Source organism: Hyalella azteca, unplaced genomic scaffold, assembly GCF_000764305.2.
Source record: "Hyalella azteca isolate HAZT.00-mixed unplaced genomic scaffold, Hazt_2.0.2 contig6341, whole genome shotgun sequence".
NCBI lineage: Eukaryota > Metazoa > Arthropoda > Malacostraca > Amphipoda > Hyalellidae > Hyalella > Hyalella azteca.
In genome coordinates this window covers 403,194-425,644 of record NW_025936504.1, presented here as the reverse complement: position 1 = coordinate 425,644, position 22,451 = coordinate 403,194, and the positions used below count along the sequence as shown (strand labels likewise).

General features: G+C 36.3%; 3 protein-coding genes across 3 annotated transcripts; 2 read left to right on the top strand and 1 right to left on the bottom strand.

Annotated features, from left to right (window-relative positions):
• The first annotated feature begins 7,780 nt into the window (after positions 1 to 7,780).
• LOC108668491 (mediator of RNA polymerase II transcription subunit 31-like) lies at positions 7,781 to 11,063 on the top strand. The gene is made up of 5 exons (XM_018155722.2): positions 7,781 to 7,883; positions 8,414 to 8,510; positions 8,714 to 8,865; positions 9,471 to 9,569; positions 10,415 to 11,063. Exons 1-5 carry the CDS (start codon positions 7,781 to 7,783, stop codon positions 10,771 to 10,773), a joined length of 810 nt encoding a protein of 269 aa, XP_018011211.2. The 3' UTR covers positions 10,774 to 11,063.
• A 67-nt stretch (positions 11,064 to 11,130) lies between these two features.
• LOC108668493 (sentrin-specific protease 8-like) lies at positions 11,131 to 14,051 on the top strand. The gene is made up of 2 exons (XM_018155724.2): positions 11,131 to 12,049; positions 12,674 to 14,051. Exons 1-2 carry the CDS (start codon positions 11,637 to 11,639, stop codon positions 12,891 to 12,893), a joined length of 633 nt encoding a protein of 210 aa, XP_018011213.1. The 5' UTR covers positions 11,131 to 11,636; the 3' UTR covers positions 12,894 to 14,051.
• On the bottom strand, positions 13,446 to 21,790 carry LOC108668492 (probable low-specificity L-threonine aldolase 2). The gene is made up of 12 exons (XM_018155723.2): positions 21,644 to 21,790; positions 21,144 to 21,288; positions 20,758 to 20,894; positions 20,440 to 20,546; positions 19,595 to 19,733; positions 18,520 to 18,603; positions 17,991 to 18,079; positions 16,706 to 16,885; positions 16,042 to 16,235; positions 15,746 to 15,882; positions 14,860 to 14,984; positions 13,446 to 14,429 (listed from the first exon to the last, which is right to left on the bottom strand). Exons 1-12 carry the CDS (start codon positions 21,708 to 21,710, stop codon positions 14,226 to 14,228), a joined length of 1,608 nt encoding a protein of 535 aa, XP_018011212.1. The 5' UTR covers positions 21,711 to 21,790; the 3' UTR covers positions 13,446 to 14,225.
• Positions 21,791 to 22,451: the final 661 nt, after the last annotated feature.

Here is a 22,451-nt window from a genome sequence, read left to right as displayed (position 1 = left end):
AGTCTTACATGCAAACTTTTCAACTGGTTATCTATTTTTTCAACAAGATGGCTCTCAAGGCATCTATTTTTGGCAAGAAATTCACTTAGGTGGACATCATTATATGCCGCATTAAATTTTTTTGCGTTTAATAATTAATCATTTCATCCGTGACGTACCAGAGATATGTCTAGATTGAATCAATGGGGCACAAAAGTTTAGTATACATAGATATTGCTTAGTATTACTGCTGCTTTAATAAATCATCGCACGCGCTTCCAAGGTGGTATTGCTATGCAAGCAAATGTGTAGTATTATACATTTTTTTTATCTTTTGCGTTCCTTCACACACTGTTATGTAAATGACAACAAATCCCGCCCATTTGGAGCACTTTTATGGGTGATTGATAACGAATTTAAGTGTTTCACTAATGTTTCTATTAATTTTAGAACATATACAAGTCAACAAATGTGCATGAGAATCAATATTGGTCACAAACTGAATGAATAGGGAGTGCCAAACTAGATTAATTCACCGCACCATGATTACCCCTGTAGCCCACTTTACGATAACTGAATTGCATCTGACAAATAAAATTTACTTTGTCCATTGTTGTCAATTGTGTAATTTTCATCAAGGAAAAAATTATATTTTATATAAGTACCTAGTAAAATTTACCTATATAAAAAACCTGGATTGTCTGATGTATTTAATCCAGGTTCGTACGATTGAATATACTTTGATAAAATTTAATTCTAAAACTACAATATGACTTTTAATTTTATAAATAGTCTAGAGTGATCATGAATTGTATGATCCTGCAAGTCAGTTAGAAATATCGTACTGATTGAGAAACTCGTGATTTACAGAGTGCGGGGCATTATTCAATCAATCATTATACCCAACCATTTAACGCAATAATGACAACTACACCATTAGTAGGTTAAACCAGCTAGAAAAATTCAATTTAAATTCACGCGCAATACATTTTTTTTGTTAATGCTTATCACTTTTTTTAGGGCTGTAGACTTTCATCGCAATATTCAGATTAGTTCCTTGCATCTGGCTGGTCCTTTTTGAGGGGTTCATCGGGAAATGTTATATAGAAAAATGTCGGCACTGAAGAAATACGCCCATGGCCTGTTAAGGGGACCGACCTCCTCATACGAAAACTTCTACAGTTATTATCCGATTGTCATGAAACTTCACATACATACGTAAAATGTAAAAAAAAAACATTTTGCCCCTATGAATTTTTTCCCCCCAATGGGGTAACTTTGACCACCTAATGGCAGCCGTGACGGGGTAACATTGACCGGCTTGGAAATTAAGTTAAAATTACCATAGGTACCTATATAACATATTTTATGTGTGATACACCTATTAATGTTTTTTTCTTTATGTTTCCGACTCTACAGAGTCTTATATATGGTAATTTTAACTTAATTTCCAAACCGGTCAATGTTACCCCGTCACAGCTGCCATTAGGTGGTCACATTTTGCCCATTGCCCCCCCATTTGCAAACTATGACACTTTCCTAAAAGTTGTCTTTTGCATATGTAACTAGAAGAGTTCTACTACAATGCACCACAACCTGGAGTTATTTGGAGTTGTTTTACCAAAAAATAAAACTGACTTTACCACCTGGTCAAAGAAACCTCAAGAGCTGGGGTAACAAAGACCATCACTTTTTTTAAAATTACATCAAAACTATGAGAGGCAGGAGCCAGCAATTTATGGTGAGCAAAGCTAGAGTACAGACCTGTATTTTGCATGTTTCAATTTAAGTTTAACTTATCTAGCAAAAAAATGGCATCATTATGAAAAAAAAGTGGTCAAAGTTACCCCATTTTACAGTACCTTTACTTGGCTTCTATGATAAGTTGATAACAAATTTCAGTTTTTTTTTGCCCTCCTGAAAAGTTGGAATTTCCATCTTATAAATCTATCTCCTCAGCTCCTCCTATGATTTTTAAGCTACAGCATAATTGAGAGATATACCATTCAATTCATAAAAAACTATCTAGCAATTATCTGGTCACTTTTTCAGTTTTTCTTATTTCTTTGTACTTTGGAATATCTATCAAAAAAATGGGTGGGTGGCAAAAATTGAAAAAATCTTAAAATCCTTCCCTTCCCATCCCAAAAAATTAGAATTTGGAAAAAGTGACAGGATGATTGCTAGATATGATTTTTACAAATTGAATGATATCAATATGTCTCTCAAAGTCTTGATGTTGTAGAACTTTGATTGAATGAGGAGATTTTCACAGTCTCCTCTTTTGTTTGCCGTTTTCTATGAATTTCACAATTTCTCGAATTTTTCTATAAATTTACACTAACAAAAGTTTCAGATTTCTGTTTTTCCTATGTGTACCAAGTTTTAAAATGATCTGTCTGTAGATAATTTTTTTTAGCCAAGACGCTCCCCTTAAACTCTGTTTAATTAACTTAAAGTCACATCACTCATATGTTTCTATTGAATTTTTAATTTGATTACTTGTTTATGCACTTTTAATGTAAAATTGTCTAGCAGATGAGTTACAAAGCAGTAATCCAGATTGAAATCCAGATTTAAAAATTGGGCAGAAGCTAACAACACCTACCATCAATGTTACTAACTTTGCAACAGCCAATCTGAAATATTGAAGATTGCAGATGAAAATGTGCAATTTCTTCATAAGAGAAATGGGAAATGGGCAATATCCACCAATAAAATTGATTATGGTCAAACTTATTTATATCTCAGCCATAGGTGGCTTCTCTAGTTTTCCAGTTTAGCCAAGGTGCAGAAAGTGGGTGAAGATCGCAATTTGCAAGATCTTTGGGGATGAATTGGCAAAATTTACGCCTTCAGAAGATCTTGCTGACATTTGGATTGAAAGTACTACGTTTTAGATATTTGCCAACTACTTAGAAAATAGTTGAAAATCTAAAAAACAGCAAGCGCACACATTATGTTTTTCCAGTATGTAATGGATGGATCAGTATGCAGTGAAGCTTGTCCGGAAATCAGTTGCAATGAGTGTAAGTGTTGCAATGCGTGGAGAATAAGGATATACTATCAAAGTTGTTAGCAGCATTTTTGTATTAAAAATTACCCAGCAATGCATCTTGAAAATGGCTGGCTACATTTTTGGCTAAAAATCCATATCTTGGTACTGTAAAATGGGGTTACTTTGACTCCTGGGGTAACTTTGACCACTTTTCTTGTTTTTAACAAAAACTCCCAAAACTAAAAAACTTTTTGACATACCGTCAACCGGGGCTACTCGGGACGGGCAGGGCTACTCGGGACAGTCCTCCGACACGGCGTAAAACTCTTATAGTAGCAAAACTAATTGGAATATTGCAAAACTAAATATAGTGGCGTAAATGTCAACATTTTTCCTATCTATGTAGTATAAAGGAAGTTGAAAAATACTACATTTACTAGCTTTGAAAAATTCCTGAAAAAATGGTGAAAAATGCTATTTTGAAAAGTTACTTCTGCTAAGGTCTGCAGCCAAAAAAATATTCGCCGTATTAAAAAATTTTACTTACATAAAAGATGCACCCAGGTGTCAGCTTAAAAACGTAATTGACGGAATTGTCCTATCTCATTCCAAAAAAAATGGCAGCCATTTCCGCACTGTGGGGCTACTCGGGATACCCCCCCAGGGCTATTCGGGACACCCCCAAAAACACATTTACAGTAGAACCTCAGTAAGCAAAGGCTCCAGTTAAGAAAAAAATGGATTAAAAACAAAGAATATTGATTACATTTACCTCGCTTGGCGAAAAAAATTTCACTTATCAAAAAATTGGTGCATCATCAGTCGTCACAGAATTGTACATAGAATGCTATATATATAATTGTGCACCAGGCATCATAGAATGAAAAGTAATTGACCTAAACTATGATTTATTTCTCCAAAATATATGATGGTTGTCACTAAAACATAACTTCCTGTTTCAGGTATGTTTTTCACGATCTTTTTTTTATAGTAAATTCACTTAACCCAATTAAAATGGCGCATAAACAAGCGCATGGCGCATAAACAAGCATTATTGTGCTTGCCATGTCCGTCTGTCTGCCTGTCCGTCCATCTGCCCATTCGTCTGTGACCGCAAGCTTTCGTTTACGAGAAAATGCGCTCTCTGTCACTGACTTTATAGTAAATTCACTCAACCCAATTAAAATGGTGTGAAATTACAAGCTGTCCTGTGAGCTTACAGATACAGAAAAAATGCTATAAGGCTGCTGATATGAAGCTTGCAGTGGACAAGGTTGTTGTAAATGCTCAATGGCATGTTCATGGATATGGTAATATCACATCAATAATACAGTAATATCACATCAATAATACATTACCCTGGCCAAAGCGATTCAGCTGCCTCCATAATGATGGCCAAAGCGGGGTCATAAAGGATGGCCAAAGTCACTCAGGCATTTATGACCTTGTTTACGACCGTGGAGTTTATGACCCCGGTGTTTAGGACCCCCTTTTTGTTTGCAAAACAAAATAAAAAACGCTGCCTAAGTCACCCCAGTTGACAGTAATTAATGTTTATATTAATATCATCAATAAAGGAAAAACAAGTAAATAACACTGAAAATGTCATTTATTCTACCTCTACATCATCTACAATGAAAGAGGAGGACTTCAGAGTACTGTTAGTAATGGCCTAATAAAGGCCTAAAAAAGAAGAAGAAAGGAAGAATGCCTAATAAAGGCCTAATACTGAGGCTACATAACACAATAGAAAGATTTAAAAAGTTTGCATATCTAATAGGTTAAAAAATTAAAAATGTGACCCACAAAACAAGAGCTATTATTTAAAGCCTGTCAAAGAACCCCCTCCAATTTTTTTATTTTTTGATAAAATAACTCCAGGTTTTCATGCATTGTAGTAGAACTCTTCTAGTTACATATGCAAATGACAAATTTTAGGAGTGTCATAGTTTACAAATGGGGGGTGCCACCCCCCGATGAGGGAACTTTGACCACTTAATGGCAGCCATGACGGGGCAACACTGACCGGCTTGGAAATTAAGTTAAATTACCATAGGTACCTATATAATATATTTTAGGTTTGATACACCTATTAATGTTTTCTTCTATATGTTTCAGACTCTACACAGAGTCTTATATATGGTAATTTTAACTTAATTTCCAAGCTGGTCATTGTTACCCTGTCACAGCTGCCACTAGGTGGTCACATTTCGCCCATTGGGGTGCGGTGCCCCTAATTTGCAAACTATGACACTTTCCTAAAATTTGTCATTTGCATATGTAACTAGAAGAGTTCTACTACAATGCACCAAAACCTGGAGTTATTTGGAGTTATTTTACCAAAAAATAAAATTGATTTTACCACCCAGTCAAAGAAACCCCAAGAGCTGGGGTAACAAAGACCATTACTTTTTTTGAAATTACATCAAAACTATGACAGGCAGGAGCCAGCAATTTGTGGTTATTGAAGCTAGAGTATAGACCTGTATTTTGCATGTTTCAATTTAAGTTTAACTTATCTAGTAAAAAAATGACATAATTTTGAAGAAAAGTGGTCAAAGTTACCCCATTTTACGGTAACACAGCTTGCAAAATCTGCACCCTGGCAGTTTAGCACCCATAGCAGAAAATTAGACAGAAGCTTAGACAGCAAAGTAGGATGGAATTCTATAAATGGTAGTTCATATATTACTTTTGATCCATGTAGGCCAGTGTTTTTTTATTCAAAAACTTAAGTTTGAAAAATTGAAAGGCTGTGTTTAATAATTCGAGAAAAAGTCATACTCCCTCCTTCAAGGCCATATGATGTAATCACTTGAAATTTTATACAGACATTCAAAAAATTTAATTAAACTGATATGATTTATTAGTCTATCAACATTAATTGAAGACAATGAACTAAACTTAAATAGATTAATAACATCTTATGCTAAAAAGCAAAGTTTACTGCTCAACATGGCGCACTGCAGAGACCATTTGGGGGAGCAAAGTGATATATGTACTGTAATGTACAGACATAACAAAAGCATATGGTACATCACACTGATTGGTCCAGACTTATGTTAGTGCTGGTGCTTAATTGCATTTCAGTTGGCAGTTGCCAAGTGAGTGAGGACTACTAATTTTTATGCGGATGTGGGAATTTCTTTTATATTGAAAACATTCTGTAATTAATATTAAAAACAATAATGTCTTTTCTTACAAATCTTATAACAATCTCTGAATCTCATTCTTGTAGCTAAATATTTGAAATTAGCTATACCATCAACCGGGGTTACTCGGGACAGGTGGGGTAACTCAGGACAGTCCTCCGACACGGCATAAAACTTTTAGTAGCAAAACTAATTGGAAACTAAATATAGTGGCGTAAACATCAACATTTTTCCTATCTATGTAGTATAAAGGAAGTTCAAAAATACTACATTCACTTGCTTTGAAAAATTCCTGAAAAAACTGGTGAAAAACAATATTTTGTTGAGTTACTTCTGCTAAGGTCTGTAGTAAAAAAAAATATTCACCGTATTAAAAAATTTTTATACGTAAAAGTTGCACCCAGGTGTCGACTTGAAAACGTAATTGACAGATTTTGCCTATCTCATTCCAAAAAAAAATGACGGTCATTTCTGCACAGCGGGGCTACTCAGGACACCCCTCGGGGCTATTCGGGACACCCCCAAAGGCGCATTTACAGTGGAACCTCAGTTAGCACAGGCTCCAGTTAAGGAAAAAATTGATTAAAAACAAAGAGTATTGATTACATTTACCTCGCTGAGCAAAAAAAAAGTTCACTTATCGAAAAATTAGTGCATCATTGGTCATCACAAAAGTGTGCATAGAATGTCATATTTAGAATTGTGCACCAGGCATCATAGAATGAAAAGTAATTGACCTAAACTATGATTTATTTCTCCAAAACATATGATGGTTGTCACTAAAACATTCCTTTCTGTTTCAGGTATGTTTTTCACTATCTTTTTAGCGCAAATTATCATTTATGGAAAAGATGCACTATTATTCTCAATGTCCGTCTGTCTGTCTGTCCGTCCGTCTGTGACCTCAAGTTTTTGTCAACGAGAAAATGCGCTCTGTCACTCACTGCAGTGAGTACTGAGTTATATTTTTTTATAGTAAATTCACTTAACCCAATTAAAATGGTGTGAAATTACAAGTCGTCCTGTAAGCTAACAGATACAGAAAAAATGCTATAAGGCTGCTGATATGAAGCTTGCAGTGGACAAGGTTGTTGTAAATGCTCAATGGCATGTTCATGGATACTGTAATATCGCATCAATAATACGGTAAAAAATGTCTATGGTAATATCATATCAACAAAGGAAAAACAAGTAAAAATCACAGAAAATTTCATTTATTCTACCTCTACATCATCTACAATGAAAGAGGAGGACTTATGAGTGCTGTTAGTAATGGATGAGTACACTCTGCATGCTTCAAATGTTTTAAAATGAAGTTTTATTCCAAGTGTCCCGAGTAGCCCCGTCGAACGGGGCTACACTCTTTTTTTTTTTTTTTTGCTTCTGGCACCTTACGAATAGCGTATGGAATTTTTTTGGAGAAGCCATGTGATAGCCCTTGCAAAGAGCTTTGAAATGAGCCTTAACTTGTTTATGAAATGTTTCATGGTAAGAAGTTATGAATGAAAAACGTTTGAAATCATCCCGATTGGCCCGGTTGACAGTATGTAATATTGTTAATATTACATAATATCATATATTTATGTATTAATAGTAATTTTGATAGGTACATTTTATTTCATTTGTCAACAAATGTCAACAATCCACTAATATGCTAATTTATTTTGTAGGTGAAACAGATGAGGCCCAGCGACTGAGATTTCAAGTTGAGCTTGAATTCGTGCAGTGTTTAGCAAACCCCAGCTATCTTCATTGTGAGTTGAATTGTATTGCACTGCGGGAACTTGGTGAATTGTGACCTTTTACTGTAAATTAAATGACATTCTAGACATAAGCTCATGTTAATAAACTTGTGCCCAAAATTTAATATGAATTTAGTAGCTTGTAAGCAACTAATAGTCATGGAACATTTTCCAGTAAGTTTAGGGGTTTCAGAAAAAATGTTCACTATTGTTTGAAGTAAAACATTAACTAGATTAAAGAATTGCATTTCTCAGCAATATTGATCATATTATTTTGGTAAAAAGTGCCTCTTGTCAGATCAAAATGAGTTAAAACATATAAATAACTGAGAAATTTGGCTTACTTGTCATCATTTTTACAAATATTGTTTCCAGCTTCAAAGCAAAGATGAGTTTTTATTTTTATTTAATTTTTTTTGTACTTGTTTCTGTGTGAGTGGAAAGAAATTTGCCATGGAGAAATTGTTGCAATTTTTAATGAATAGAAAGGTTTTGAAACTTTTATCAAGTAGATTTATGATAAAATATTTAAAATATTACAGTTTTGGCACAACGTAATTTCTTCAAGGATCAAGCATTTGTCAACTACCTGAAGCATCTCCTCTACTGGAAAGAACCTGAGTATGCCAAGCATCTCAAGTGAGTAGCTCAGCTGCTACAATATATTTGCAAATTTATTGTTACAGTCATGTTCTCCTAAGTGTGCTGAACTTATTAAATATTTATAGGTTTCAAGATAGAAAGAATGGCATTAAGATATGTGTGTCTAAATGTGCTAGATGCATGGTCAATAAAAGTGTTTCTCCATATAAAACTTATGAACAATTTTTTTGTATTTACAGGTATCCCATGTGCCTGTACTTCTTAGACTTGCTTCAGCATGAAAGTTTCCGCAAGGAGATTGTAAATGGGCAGTGTGCCAAGTACATAGATGACCAGATGATCCTGCATTGGCAGCACTACACACGCAAGCGCATGAAGATCCTTGAAACAGGTAAAAAATTGCTACATTAAATGTATCTTCCAGAATTTTCTCAGTTAACATCAACTATTCTTTGGTTTCATTGTTTTTGTTATACTTAACACCATCCTCCAGCTACCAGTTCTGCTTACTGAAAATTTTCTATAAATATACTTATGGATTATTCCTATTTTATTGAACAACTAAACTTCTAAGTAACTCCTGTTTCTATCTGACAATTACTTCCACTAAATCGAAATACTTAAAAAACTATTTATTTGTCAAATATATTTTTTGGTTGCACATCAAATGGGTTGATGTGCATTTTACCACGTTTTTCTTAGCTCGCTTTCGTGTCCCTCTGTCTGTGATGATCAAATCTTGCAATCGATATTTCACCAACTTTCCCGCTAGCTAGCACATTTATACAGTCATGATACTATGACTATATATATATAAATATATATATAAAACTAACTCCACATGAAAAACGTGGTCTTTAAAAATTTTTTTTATACATTTTATACAAAAGACCAAGAAATACTATTTATATTTATTCACTGAAATACAAAAGACCAAGAGAATGAAAGCAAACAGAGATCAGTAGCTGCCAAAAAATTATTTTGGTTGTTGAGCAGGTAGCCAGAATACGTCAGGCAACGTAGCTGTGTTGTGTGGGGGAGGTGGCTCAGTCTTGGGGTCACCTGCGCACCAGCTGCACAGCACGCCACCTGCTGGTAAGTAATCTGCCTCTATTTAACTCGTAATGCAAAAAAGTTTTTGTACACAATATTGTTTTAAATTTTTGATGTTTACAGATTTACCATAGGTAGAGAAAATTTTCTTCTCTCTATAATTAACAAATAATCATGCAAGATCATTTTTAAAATTAATTGAATTGCCTTCTGATTGATGATGCCAGTGTGAAACCCAATCAACCTTTATGATTCAGTTCAAACCAGCCCATGCATACAAAAGGTAATCTTTGGTAACATTTTTTTCAAAGTTACCTAGATATTTTTGGTTAACCTAATTTTTCACAGTATAACCTTCAGCCATATTTGGAGTAAGAGCAGGTTCATATTATGTTATATCTGGCAGAAACAGTAATTTCGGTATTCATACAATTTTTGTCAAATCATAAACACATCATTCTGTTCATGAGGTTGAAATAATAACAATTTTGATAAAAACCATGATCACTGGACATAAATACAATTTATAGATAGAAATGTCTATTAATGAAATTATTATCTTGCTCACGCTGAGGATAAAATTCTGTCAAAGTTCATTCATTTCAATAACAGTTCAACCTTAATCGATGGTTATTGCTAGGCGTGAAAAACATGTACTAATATCAAGACTGTGTACGTACTCAACCTATGCCTCCTATCCTAACTGGTAAAAAAACACATTATGCCTTTAAAGATGTTTAATATCCCATCAAGAAATCTGTACATGTTTCATATGCATCTCCAGAAGTAAACTTTGCTCATGAATGCTGGTAACTTTTCAAACAAATTCTTTTTATCTTTTGCATTTATGTATAATTTTCGCACTCTCATGCTTCTCATTTTGGCAGGTAATCGCAGTCCAGCTGCGACAAGCACCACACTGCCACTCAATGCCGGCAGCCACACAACTCTTGCCGCTGCCGCTCCCGTCAGCAGCTCCACTCCTGCCTCTTCTGCAGCGCTTTCTAACCCGACCTTGAATATTGGGCTTTCAAATCCGAACTTGAACATTAACCAATCGGTGATGGCCGGCCCTATCCTCAACTCTGCTCCTGTGCCGATGAGTTCTATAAGCAGTAATATCATGACGTCTTCTACTGTAGGGAGCATATCTAACGCAGGTGTTATGGGCTCACCTCGAGTGTCGTCACCTGGAAATATTTCTCCTGCAAGTGCACTTAACGGTCATTCGCAGAAAATGTTGTGATCTCCATGCTTCTCAAAGCAATATCTGAAAACATGCAGTGTAGGGGTCAAATGAATTGTATTGAAATGTCCCTGATATCAATGATTCTGTGGTGATCATAAATCTAATGCTTTTGTATTTTGCAAGCATGAAGAATATGTGTACTGTTTTGCAGTGTACGAAACAGCTCATCTCTCGTTGGATTGAAGTTAGTGACGCGTTTAGTTTGGAACTTTGCTCATGAAAAGTGAAGAGAGCCTGAGAAAATTGTAGCATAGCTTTGAAACATTATAAAACTTTGCAGAAACTCATGAAAGTGGAGGACTGTTCTATTCTGTGAACCGTGTACCTGGCCAAAGCGTTGGTCGATTCGGAATAAGCGCCCGTGAGTGTCGTGTCTCTTTGAGTGCTAAGCGAACTATCCCGATTCCTTTTACCTACTCCCGACGTAGTGGGCTAGAGCGTGACTCACGCGTGCGTGTGGTGCTTTCATTTCGCTTGCCTTTCCCTCATCAACGTTGTTAACTTTTTACGGGTTTCATTTCTTTTCAAATGGTTCACCAGCAAATTGTATGCACATATTTGGACGAGTGTAAACTTGGCAGTGTCTACTTCCTCGCCACGCTTGTCTCATCCTCCCTTTCCAACTTATTTTTTTCCCAATTTGTAAATGCTTGTTTTTTTTATTCCCTATTTAATTCGAAGTTGACGTCTTATATAATGAATCATCTTCAGTTTATTTAAATCGGAAATTTGTAATAAAGTTCTCTTTTTCAGTAATAAGTGAGTTGTGAACTTCTGAAAAGCAGCTGGGAACTATCTTAGGGTATAGCTTTGGTGTGCATCATTAGTAAACTTAAGTGTAAAGAAACTTGCATTCTGAAATGTCGGATCCTGTAGTGCTAAGTTTCCACGATAGCCTGCTGCACGAGTCAGACCTGCGTCTGCTCAAAGGGCGGCACTGGCTCAACGACGCCCTGATCTCTTTCTGGCTGGAGTATCTGCAGCACACAATCTTTCCTGACCAAACGCGCGTGCTCTGCGTCGGGCCAGAGGTCACCCAACTCCTCAAGATGTGCGACCCTGCAGAAGTTGCTGTCGTATTGGATCCACTAGAAGCTAACCACAAAGACTTCATCCTCCTCCCTGTCAATGATAACAACTCAGCCATCGCCTCTGGTGGCAGTCATTGGAGCTTGCTTGTTTTCAGTAGGTTTGACTTCAAGTGGTATCACTACGACTCGATGAGAGGCTCCAACTACCAGCACGCCAGGAGTCTTGTTCAACGGATAAACAGGTGATTGCTTCTATTACTCGCTTGTGCGAATAAGTTCGTAAACTGAAAATCTCCTCTATCGTAGGTTTATATATGTACCTATGTCTATTGTCTATTTGCAATAGGTGACAGTGAAGCTCTGATTTTGTATTAAAAGAGATAACAAATTAAATTTTTTTTTGTAAATCTACTGCTAGAGAATGGAATGGAACGTTCTTTAATTATTTTCAGTGTCTGGTTTCTAAAGAAAATTTGCATGGTTAATTAGCCCGGACCAAAATTAGCTCTTCTTATATGTATAGTGGAATGAAAATCATGGTCGAATGTAGGGCTCTTATTAACTATTGCAAAACTTAATATTATTACGAAACACAAACCCTGACATTTCGCAAATGATCTACAATGTGATGAAGTTTGTTGCAGGCTTACCTAAAATACTCTTCAGATAACATAACTTAATCTAGCCAACTGCACTGCTTTGGTTCTGAATTGATGGCCTGCCTTTTAATAGCATAAAACGAATCTGGAATGGCCTCAACTTCACAGGGAGCATGAAGAAACTAATCAACACCACTACCAGAAATTGATACCTCGTACGCATCTCGCGTGCCCAAAAAGTTGTTCGTAACTGATAACCTCCTTCAGATACCTGGAGCGGGACGCGGTTCTTGTGGACGCGACGTGCACCCAGCAGGACAACAGCTACGACTGCGGCGCTTTCGTCCTCCTCAACGCCGAGCACGCGGCGTCCGCTGCCACAACGGGCGCCCCTCTGGGCACCAACTGCGTGCCTCGGCACCGCGCCGCTGAGATCAGGCAGACTCTTGCTGACGTTATCGACGCGCTACGTCATCAGTCTTCATAAGACTTGAATACTTTTTTTGGTAATAAATTCCTGCTTTGATTTGCTCATAAAAGAGCAGTATACACAGAGGACTTGTCACACCGGGCAAAGCAGGGTTTGTACAGTATAGAGTTTACAGATTTTAGCAGGAAAAACTGGCGAGCGTTCCTATGTGTTCTTTCTCGTAATTTGTGCTTGAGGATTGAAAGCTGTACACGTCAAGGAACTAATTAAGATGTCTTTGTAATGGGCATTTTATTTAAGCGAATAATTATCGCATGACAGGCGTGAAGTAGTGATTAAGATTTGAGATTAAGCGCTCGCGTACGTGTCGCGCTCGCTGATAAGAATGTCGGTTTTTCATGGTGGCAGATGAGCTGTGGGTTAATCGCACGTGGATTTAGCTACACATTTAGCTAGAAATAGAAACACTTGTGTTCTAGCTTTAGTTATGTTGCAGCAGGGATCCTACTATGTTATTGACATCGCTGACTACGAAGGTAGATGTCTTATCAATAGTAACATTTATGACCTTTATAAGGTTTCCAAAGGCAAATTTGTATAACAAAGTAAGCAATTCGATATTAATCAAAATTTATTGACTTATGTTAACAGCGCAGTCTCGGGAATACTTGCAGACTGAATTGGTTTACTTTTTACTCGTCACAGATCTGTACTTCGTGTAATTTATAAACCATGTTACACAAAGATTTGCGATAGTAAATGACGCAAAAGATCTTAAGTAAATATTGAAATACCTATCAAGGACGAAAAGTGTAAATATCATGTGAAAAGTTTGCTGAAGCTAACTCAGCGTAACATTGCACAAGGACCAAGTAATCACAGCGCGCTTGAAACACGTGTTCAATCTTTCTATACGATTATTTCTCAATGCCGCGTACGAGTTTTTTTTGCCCTCCTGGCCTCCATTTTTAGAAGGCAGCGTCTGCGATTAGGTACCAGACAGAAGATTCTTACAATGCCCACCTCAACATCGATCAACTATTTTTCATTGTTGAAAATTTTTATATCAAATGTACCTCATGTTGACAGCCAACAAGTAACCACAAGATCGAGCCACTTTCACATCGCACGTGCATTGTACTGCACTGAATTTCCAGACGGTGAATACCATCCATGCACGATTAATTATTTTTAAAATTAAAATTTACAACTGACTTCCTCACTGAATTATATAAACCTCAATGACATGAAAAGAATAGCTCTTTGAGGCCTAATCTTACACTGCTGCAAAATAAAATTTCAACATGAATGAGGATATCCAAGTAATTGAAATATTTCATACGTAATCACTTCAATGTCATTAAAATAAAAATGATGACGAAAGCGAGGTTAGCCTTGCCCGACTTCAATTTTATATTCCAAGAAGACCATGCTATCGTATTCGTTGATTACGAACTTCAACTTTTTAACAACAGAAGCTATATCGCTCTTGGTAAGGGCGCAATGAGTCATGCACCGCACCACCGTGTCTGTGATGGGCAGCATCATCACGACCGTCTGCTCGTCCAGCTCCTCAGCCTCCTCGTCGCTAACCTGCAACACAAACACATCTTCTAATACCCCTCACAACTTTCTGTAAAGTCAGAATACGCTATACGATACACCAAGTTGCATGATATAAAACAAATGCGTAAAATGTTGAGTATTTTGCAGCAAAATTGCCGCCTACCATGAACATATTTACATACATTTTGCCGGTGAGCGATTTTTCCACGTTTGAACTTTACTTTCATCTAAATTTCCAATGCTAAGTTTGTCGATTATGAACAAATATTTGATCAGTTACGATATTTTTTCCATATAGTTTAAACATGCAGCTCCTAAAACAATTGCCTTCATCAGGCAACAAATAAAATTGTGGATATGATTTAGATATGACGGACGTAGCTCCAAATTAAATAATCATTCCAAATGTTGCATCATTATATGGATTTTTCAATCGAAGTTGAATCATATTACTGACCATAGCCAGTCTGTCGCAGAGCTTCTTAGCATTAACGCGAATGTTGTCGGTGGTGAGCAGCACCATGTTGGTCTGAACCTCCTTCAGATCAACCGTCACGGCGCTGCTGTGCATCTCCTTCACGCCTGCAATAGGGTATCTCCTTTGAATCTCTTATCGATATTAGAGGCATTTTTATCATGTCTTAACAGTCGCGAGTATCCTTGAATGAATAAATTTACTAATCATTCATATTACAATTAAATTCGACATATTGTCCTTTTCCGATAGTTGCAGCATTTTCTTTGCATTTAGTAAAATCTTACATCAAATGAGCAAGATTGGACTTAAGATATTTAAATTCAACCGCGTTACTTTAAAAAAAGCTCATATAAAAGAAACATGATAAGGTAATGCATATAAGAATACTAATTTTCTCTACAACATTTCACTAGTGGTCACGAAAATAGTTCCGGACGGCAATGGCAGCCGTGCAACTGTTAAAACCGTTTTTTTTAACCGGCTCACGCGAGCCGGTTTAAAAAAAAGTAGAATACTTAATTTTAGTACGAAAACAAAAAAAAATCAACAGCTAGCTCTTGAACGTAGATTTTAAGTTGCCAAAATGATGTAACACGTTAAAATTTATTCCGGGATAATCAAAGTTTCTAGTAACAGAATATTTTGGTTTTGAATGCATCACTTTAACGAATGAAGTCTCCATTTTAAAATCGGACCTCATCAAATAAAGGCTGAAATTGAGACTGAAAACAAAATGGATGAAGAAACAAATCAGTAACCGTTCATAAAAACTTTCTAATAACAAATAAGTCATTAAAGTGAAGAGAGTGCTTAAAAAGCCACAGTTACTGATCTTTAATGCACATAATTTCGCGGTCAAACTCACCCTGTGCAATGGCTCTGGCGTGTGTGTGGTCCCAAGCCAGTCTGGGGGCGACGTGCTCGAGAGCGTACAGTCCTGCAGCTGCGAACATCCCAGCCTGGTGCAGCCCTCCTCCCAATACCTTGCGTACTCTGATGGCTCTGTCATCAACACAACGTTTGTAGGCCTGACTTAGTCAATACACTTTAACTTTAATAATGATTTTCCATTAAACAATTCTTAGGTACTCTGTATTTCATACTGAACATAAAGATTGATGATTTCATTTGAATCCTTGCGCGAATACTAAGCTTGGGTACCTTTCGATAAACTCCTTGCTGCCGACCACAAGCGATCCCATGGGAGCACCGAGGCCTTTATTAATGCAAAAGGCGACGCTCTGGCAGTGGCGCACTAGCCGGGAAGGAGGCTGGCCTACGGCGACCGCCGCGTTCAGCAGCCGCGCACCATCGCAGTGCAGCGGCAGCCCCAGCTCCTGACACACTGCGCCTATCTGCGCATAAATGTTGAGTGAACATACAAACGTGACAACTTTGCTTTGGGTCATGAGTCAAGACCAAGGAACGATCACAATACGGCAATTTGGCCTGGTTTTCAATACAACAATGCTCAGAACCAGGTACACATTGGAAAACATGTGTGCTTTTGCGCAAGTATTTTAAAGTTTAATTGCAAGATGTCTAATGACGAAGCACTACTAAAAAATACCTCCATAATTCAACTTATTTGTCGAGCATGTATGCAGGTCTCTGCGAAAGTTATTTCTGGTGCTGATGTTTACAGTAACTTTGTAATTCTTAAGCAATGCATTGAAATTATTATGAAGTAAGCTGTGGTCTAGCAATTAAATGACAAATTATTTACTTAATTAAAGCATGTATATTTCAAAGTCATAACATGCACATCAACTTCCAAGTGAGCAATGCTACTTTGGTGAAGACATTATCATGAGAACACTAGTACCTCATCAAGCCATCGCAGAGGCAAGGCTTTGCCCCCCAACATGTTCTGTGTGTTCTCTATGCAGACAAGAGACGTGACGGGCCAGTGAGGGTCGTCCCCGCGGACCAAAGCCTTCAGTTCCGTCAACGAGAAGCTGCCGTCAGGCAAGTTCTTAAGCGTCCGGTGGTGGATGTTGCCGATCTGTTGACAAATTACATTCAGTTAACAAACATTGACGCATTCAGTTAACATACACATGTAATAGATTCAAAGAAAACTATAAACGAATTCAACTGATACTTTTATATATAAAAACCAAGGATATTAGCGGAGGACATGAAGTAAAAATGCATGTGGATCATTTATAGTACTATCCATTGAGATGAAAATTGTTCCAGTTTATTTAGAAAACTCACTAAATCGATAATTTCTATTAAAATGAAAAGTGTCACAGTTTATTAAGAAAATTCACTAGATAAATAATGTTATGAATAGTACGATTTTACTATGTAACTTTTTCAATAGTCATTCAGAACACATCACAATGATGTGAAATAGAAAATGCAATCACTAGATATCTCCCTCACAGCAAAGTGACCATATTTTAATCACCATATCCTACTCAATAATTGTACATTTTTATTTTTTTTCATTTTTTCTCACTTTATTTATTAAAAAAATTAAGAAAAATGAGTTTAGAAACTATTTTATGTTAGACCTATGTACACTATTTGTTAATAAATCATTTTTAACTTCCGTGTCAATCTAACTTATGTGCTGTTGTTTTTCAAGATGGAATATGAATAGGTATAAAATTTGTAATTTGGGACAAATCTGCTTTTTAGCTACAAATGATTATTTATTCAAGCCTGAAACTCTTTCAGAATTTGCATCAGTGTTTGTTGTTTTGATGAAAATGGCAAACTAATGGCTCCATTTTCAATTCTGACGAATTAACGGCCATTCTCTTTTATGTTTAAGATAAACCTAATTTCGGAAAAGTGTTCTAACTATAATAAATACTTTAAAGTAAGATAACCATGTTGAGTATTCTCTGAAAATTATTGAAATACTCTATCATTCCCAAGTTTAAAAAAGACATAATATAGGAGCAAATCTTCCAATAGACATAATATAGGACCAAATCTTCCAATAGACATAATATAGGAGCGAATCTTCCAATAGACATAATATAGGAGCAAATCTTCCAATAGACATAATATAGGAGCGAATCTTCCAATAGACATAATATAGGAGCAAATCTTCCAATAGACATAATATAGGAGCGAATCAGCCTCCGCGTTACCTGGGCAATGCCTCCCTGAGCCCAGACGTGAAGGTGTGATTGGTCACCCAGGATCACCTCGGAGCCCCGCATCCAGCAGTGTGTTAGCACTGAAATTTTCAATTATTAATGGATAGAATGATTTTGTATTGAAGAATGCTCATCAACAAAATGTAAAATGGAGTAAATATTTACGTCCATTCATGCAACAAATGGCAGTCACGAAATCAGTTTGCCAAAATAAGACAATGTAAAAAGTTTCAACATATATACGTATTTATTTTTAAATACATCAAATATGGTCAATTTCTGCATTACCAAAAGACAAGAAGCCCTAAGTCAAACAAAATTAGGCACCACATTTACATACTTGACTACAGATGAACTGAAAACATTGATGCAAAGGAAATTCAAAATATGTCGGTGGTAAAAACCTTCCTTTGAACATTCCGATTATTCTTATTCTGATTAATAATTACACCATTCAAAGAGGAGGGGCAATAACACATCTGGGATAAAGGAGAAATGAGCATCATAAATGAGAAATTACCACAAATAAGGTTAGCCATGGTGCCTGATGGCACAAGAAGAGCAGACTCTTTGCCAAGCAGGGACGCGATTTTTTTCTCCAGCTCTGGAAGTGAATTAATTTTCAATTGTTTATGTGAATTGCTGATCGCGTAATTAGGTATAAACGAATCCAAAGGAGCATGAAGTCAGTTTCTTCTGAATATTAAGTGTATAGGAAAGTAATTTTTACAATGGTGAGAGCAAATTGAATATGAAATTATTCATTTCTAAAGGCCTAGCACATTGAAAAATGCCCAGAAAATGCAGATAATCCTTTAAATTTCACTAGCACATAATTACTGCTAGTATAGAACCGACAAAGAAAGGTTCACTTTTTATTGAAATACTCAAATATTTCAGTGTAAAAACATGGTAGTTTTTATCTCCAGCTTAAACAGGGATTTCATCTAAGCCTTGTGTCAAACAAAATAAGGCACTGAATTTACATACTTGACTGCAGATAAACTGAAAATATTGAAGCAAGGGAAATTCGAAATATGTCAGTGAAAATCTTTCTTTGACCAGCTAGATCATCTGAACAGCATATATAGATACTTACTACGAATCTCAACAACTCAAATTTGAACACTCGTTAGAAATCTGAAAATTTACAAAGTGTAAAAAATGAGGTGAAATTTAAAAATTTATCCATTCACACTTGTAGAGAATATAAGCTGAAGTAGATATATAAGAAAGGCTTCAGTGGCAATTAAAAAATTCACAATGGACATGTGGAATCAAATAATCATATTAATACTTTAAGAATTAATCTCACCATTATACACATCCATGGATAGAGCAATATATAATTTTAAAATCAGTTCATTCTTCACGTATGAAGACTTTCATTCCACATCCAATCTTTTGTACACACGAAATGCGTATCGGCGCGAGTGTATGCAGTCACGCAATTTCTGTACTGCAGGAGCTGAGCATTATTTAACATGAGACATGGTACAACATACTTGTACGCGTGGCACTTCATGATCGCACTTCAGTGAATAGGAATTAGGCTTAAGAAAGTAAATACTAGCCAGAACATGATCAAGAAGCACCTTTGACGGTGGGGTCCTCTCCAAAAACGTCATCACCCACAGGGGCCCTAAACATGGCTTCCTTCATCTTGATGCTGGGGTATGTGACGGTGTCACTTCGCAGGTCCACCGTGTGATGAGGAGCTCCTTCCAAAGGTCCCTGAAACACAGGCATCCCTATTAATCTACAGTTTGTGATCATTCTACTGAATTGAAATTTATTAAACTGTTGTGGCCGCAGCCCTGTTGCAGCTAGTTTCCTTTGTTGCATTTCTATCACACGTAATTTATTTTCGTGGCGCCGTCCACTGTAATCCGGCACGGAGAAGCTTTTTATTAATTATCTACATTGACTGAATTTTTTTTAACATTAGCCTTTTAATGTTACACAGTAATGTATTTATAAATTAAAATTTTACGTTCATCAGCAGACCAATGCATAGTCAAATCAACACGTGGACTGGGCATTTGCAAATCTTAAGTTCCATTCGTTGTGATGTTTAAATTCACTGTGTTCCATTTATTGACTACATGTATAAATCACACCTTAATGTCAGTATTACGGGAGAACCAATGACAGCATGGTACATAGACAAACATAGGCTGTAAATATATCAGTGATCATTATTGAGAACTCGTGGAAGTATTGGGTATGTTATATCATTTGAATGTTGAAAAGCAAATCTAGTTCAGCTGAATTTAGTTCACTTGTTACTTCTCACTAAATTTAATTATAAATAGAAGTTCGTTTAATTCATTATTATTAGAATTCCACACATATAAAATAACAAAAATTTTACGACTATTTACACTTGGACTTATTTCGATTAATGTTTATATTACGATAGCAATTGACAGAATCTTACAATAGAAGCAGTGCGCATGACTGGCATATCAGCATCTTCTATGGGCGCCCCTGCTCCACCAAGCTGTCCTGCTGCTGCAAGCTCCATGCGCCGCTGGTGCTTCTTGCCTGATCATCAAATAACTTGTTATAAATTGAATTTTTCTTTTGCATTAAATCAGGATGCAGAAATATTCAAAATACCTGGACACAGAGATACAGATACAAGAGACTCTGACACGGACCAAATATTTTGCATGGCATTAATCTGCATTGGAAATAGAAACAGAAAAGTCAATAATAATAGATCAGAATATACATGCCAAAGTTTTAGACTAACCTGCAGCATGTTTGAGCACCTCACTCTTGCCGGCTGTCAGCTCCTTGTTACACACAGAACAGTGCGCGCGCTCCACGGTGCTGCCCATGCGTAACCAACCGCGACACTCGGGCAACCTTTGCCATGCCTTGCGGTACCTTGTTGATAATGTGGTTCAAGTTGCAAGTGTGACATTTATTGCGGAAATTTGTTTCTTACGGCAAAAAAATTACAACCTCTACATCATCCTGATTTTAAAAATATGGCAAGTTTTTACAATCTAACAACCAAATAGTAATAAAAAGAATAACACTTAATATTGCAAAGTGTGAAAGTTTCAGAGCATTTTTATTCTAATTCTCTGTTAAACAAACATAGGCATTGAGGAATATCACATCTATCTTTACCTTTGTGTGTAAACTTTAACTTTCTTTTCCACAGTGGCTCCATCTTCAGTTTTAATTTGCTTAAGGATGAAATCATCTGGACCTCTCTTTTTGGTTTTGCGGCTCCTCACAGGAGTTGCTTTTGGGTACTCGTGCTCAGGGATGTCTGTTGGAAAATAGAAGCAAGTGAAGAGACTTTCTGACAAACAGGGCAACCATAAGAAAATTCCAACGGCAACAATTGACAATATTCATTAATAGTAACAAGAACTTTGGACAATTGGATGGTCATTATTTCCAGCAAATGAAACAGCTGAATTCATATTTTATTTTAACTACCTACTGCAGAATGAAAAAAAAAAAAGATTTTAGAATTCCTCACACCTTGGAGCAGCCAAATGTTTGGGTTAGATATGATGATGAAAAATTAAGCAATGGGATTATCTAATTGATCACATCAAAAGCTAATAGGGTAAAAATAAATATATTTATATAAATGTGCACTATTACATTCACTTCACCTCCTACATCAGGTAGAGCGTCTTCAACAACAAGATGTCCTTGAGAGGCAATAAGGTCTTCTTCCATGTGCAGAACCTTCCTCACCCCTTCTTCTTCCTCCTCACCCACCGTCTCCAAGCAAATATTTGCTGCTCCCACAACATTAGAGTCACTGCAAAATAAATTAAAGAATCAAGATAATGATTTACTAGGCTATTATTTTACATTTACTTAATCAATTTAAAAATCATATATTATAATAGTAAATAAAAATAGAAAATACAGCAGTGTTTTTTTTACACCAATGCATGCAAGATAGGAAATTTCCTACCTTATACAAAAAACTTGCAGCTGCAAAGTGCAATACCGTCAAACAGGGTAAAAAGGGACAGTTTTGAGCGTTTTTTGTTAATAACTTCTTACCATGAAACATTTCATAACAAGTTTAGGCTCATTTTATAGCTCTTTGCGAGGGCTATCAAATGGCATCTTCAAAAAAATTCCTTATGCTATTTATGCTAGATGCAATATAAAAGGCTCCTGAATTAATCTTGAAATGGGGTAAAAAGGGACACTTGAAATAAAACTTAATTTCAAACATTTGAAGCATGCAGAGTGTACTCATCTATTACCGTCAACCGGGGCTACTCGGGACAGATTTGATAATTTTTTTGTTGATAACTGTTAATAACTTCTTACGATGAAACATTTCATAAACAAATTTAGGCTCATTTTATACCGTAAAATGGGGTAACTTAGACCGGCGGGGTAACTTAGACCACTTTTTGTTTTTTTAACAAAAACCCCCACAACTCAAAAACTATTTGA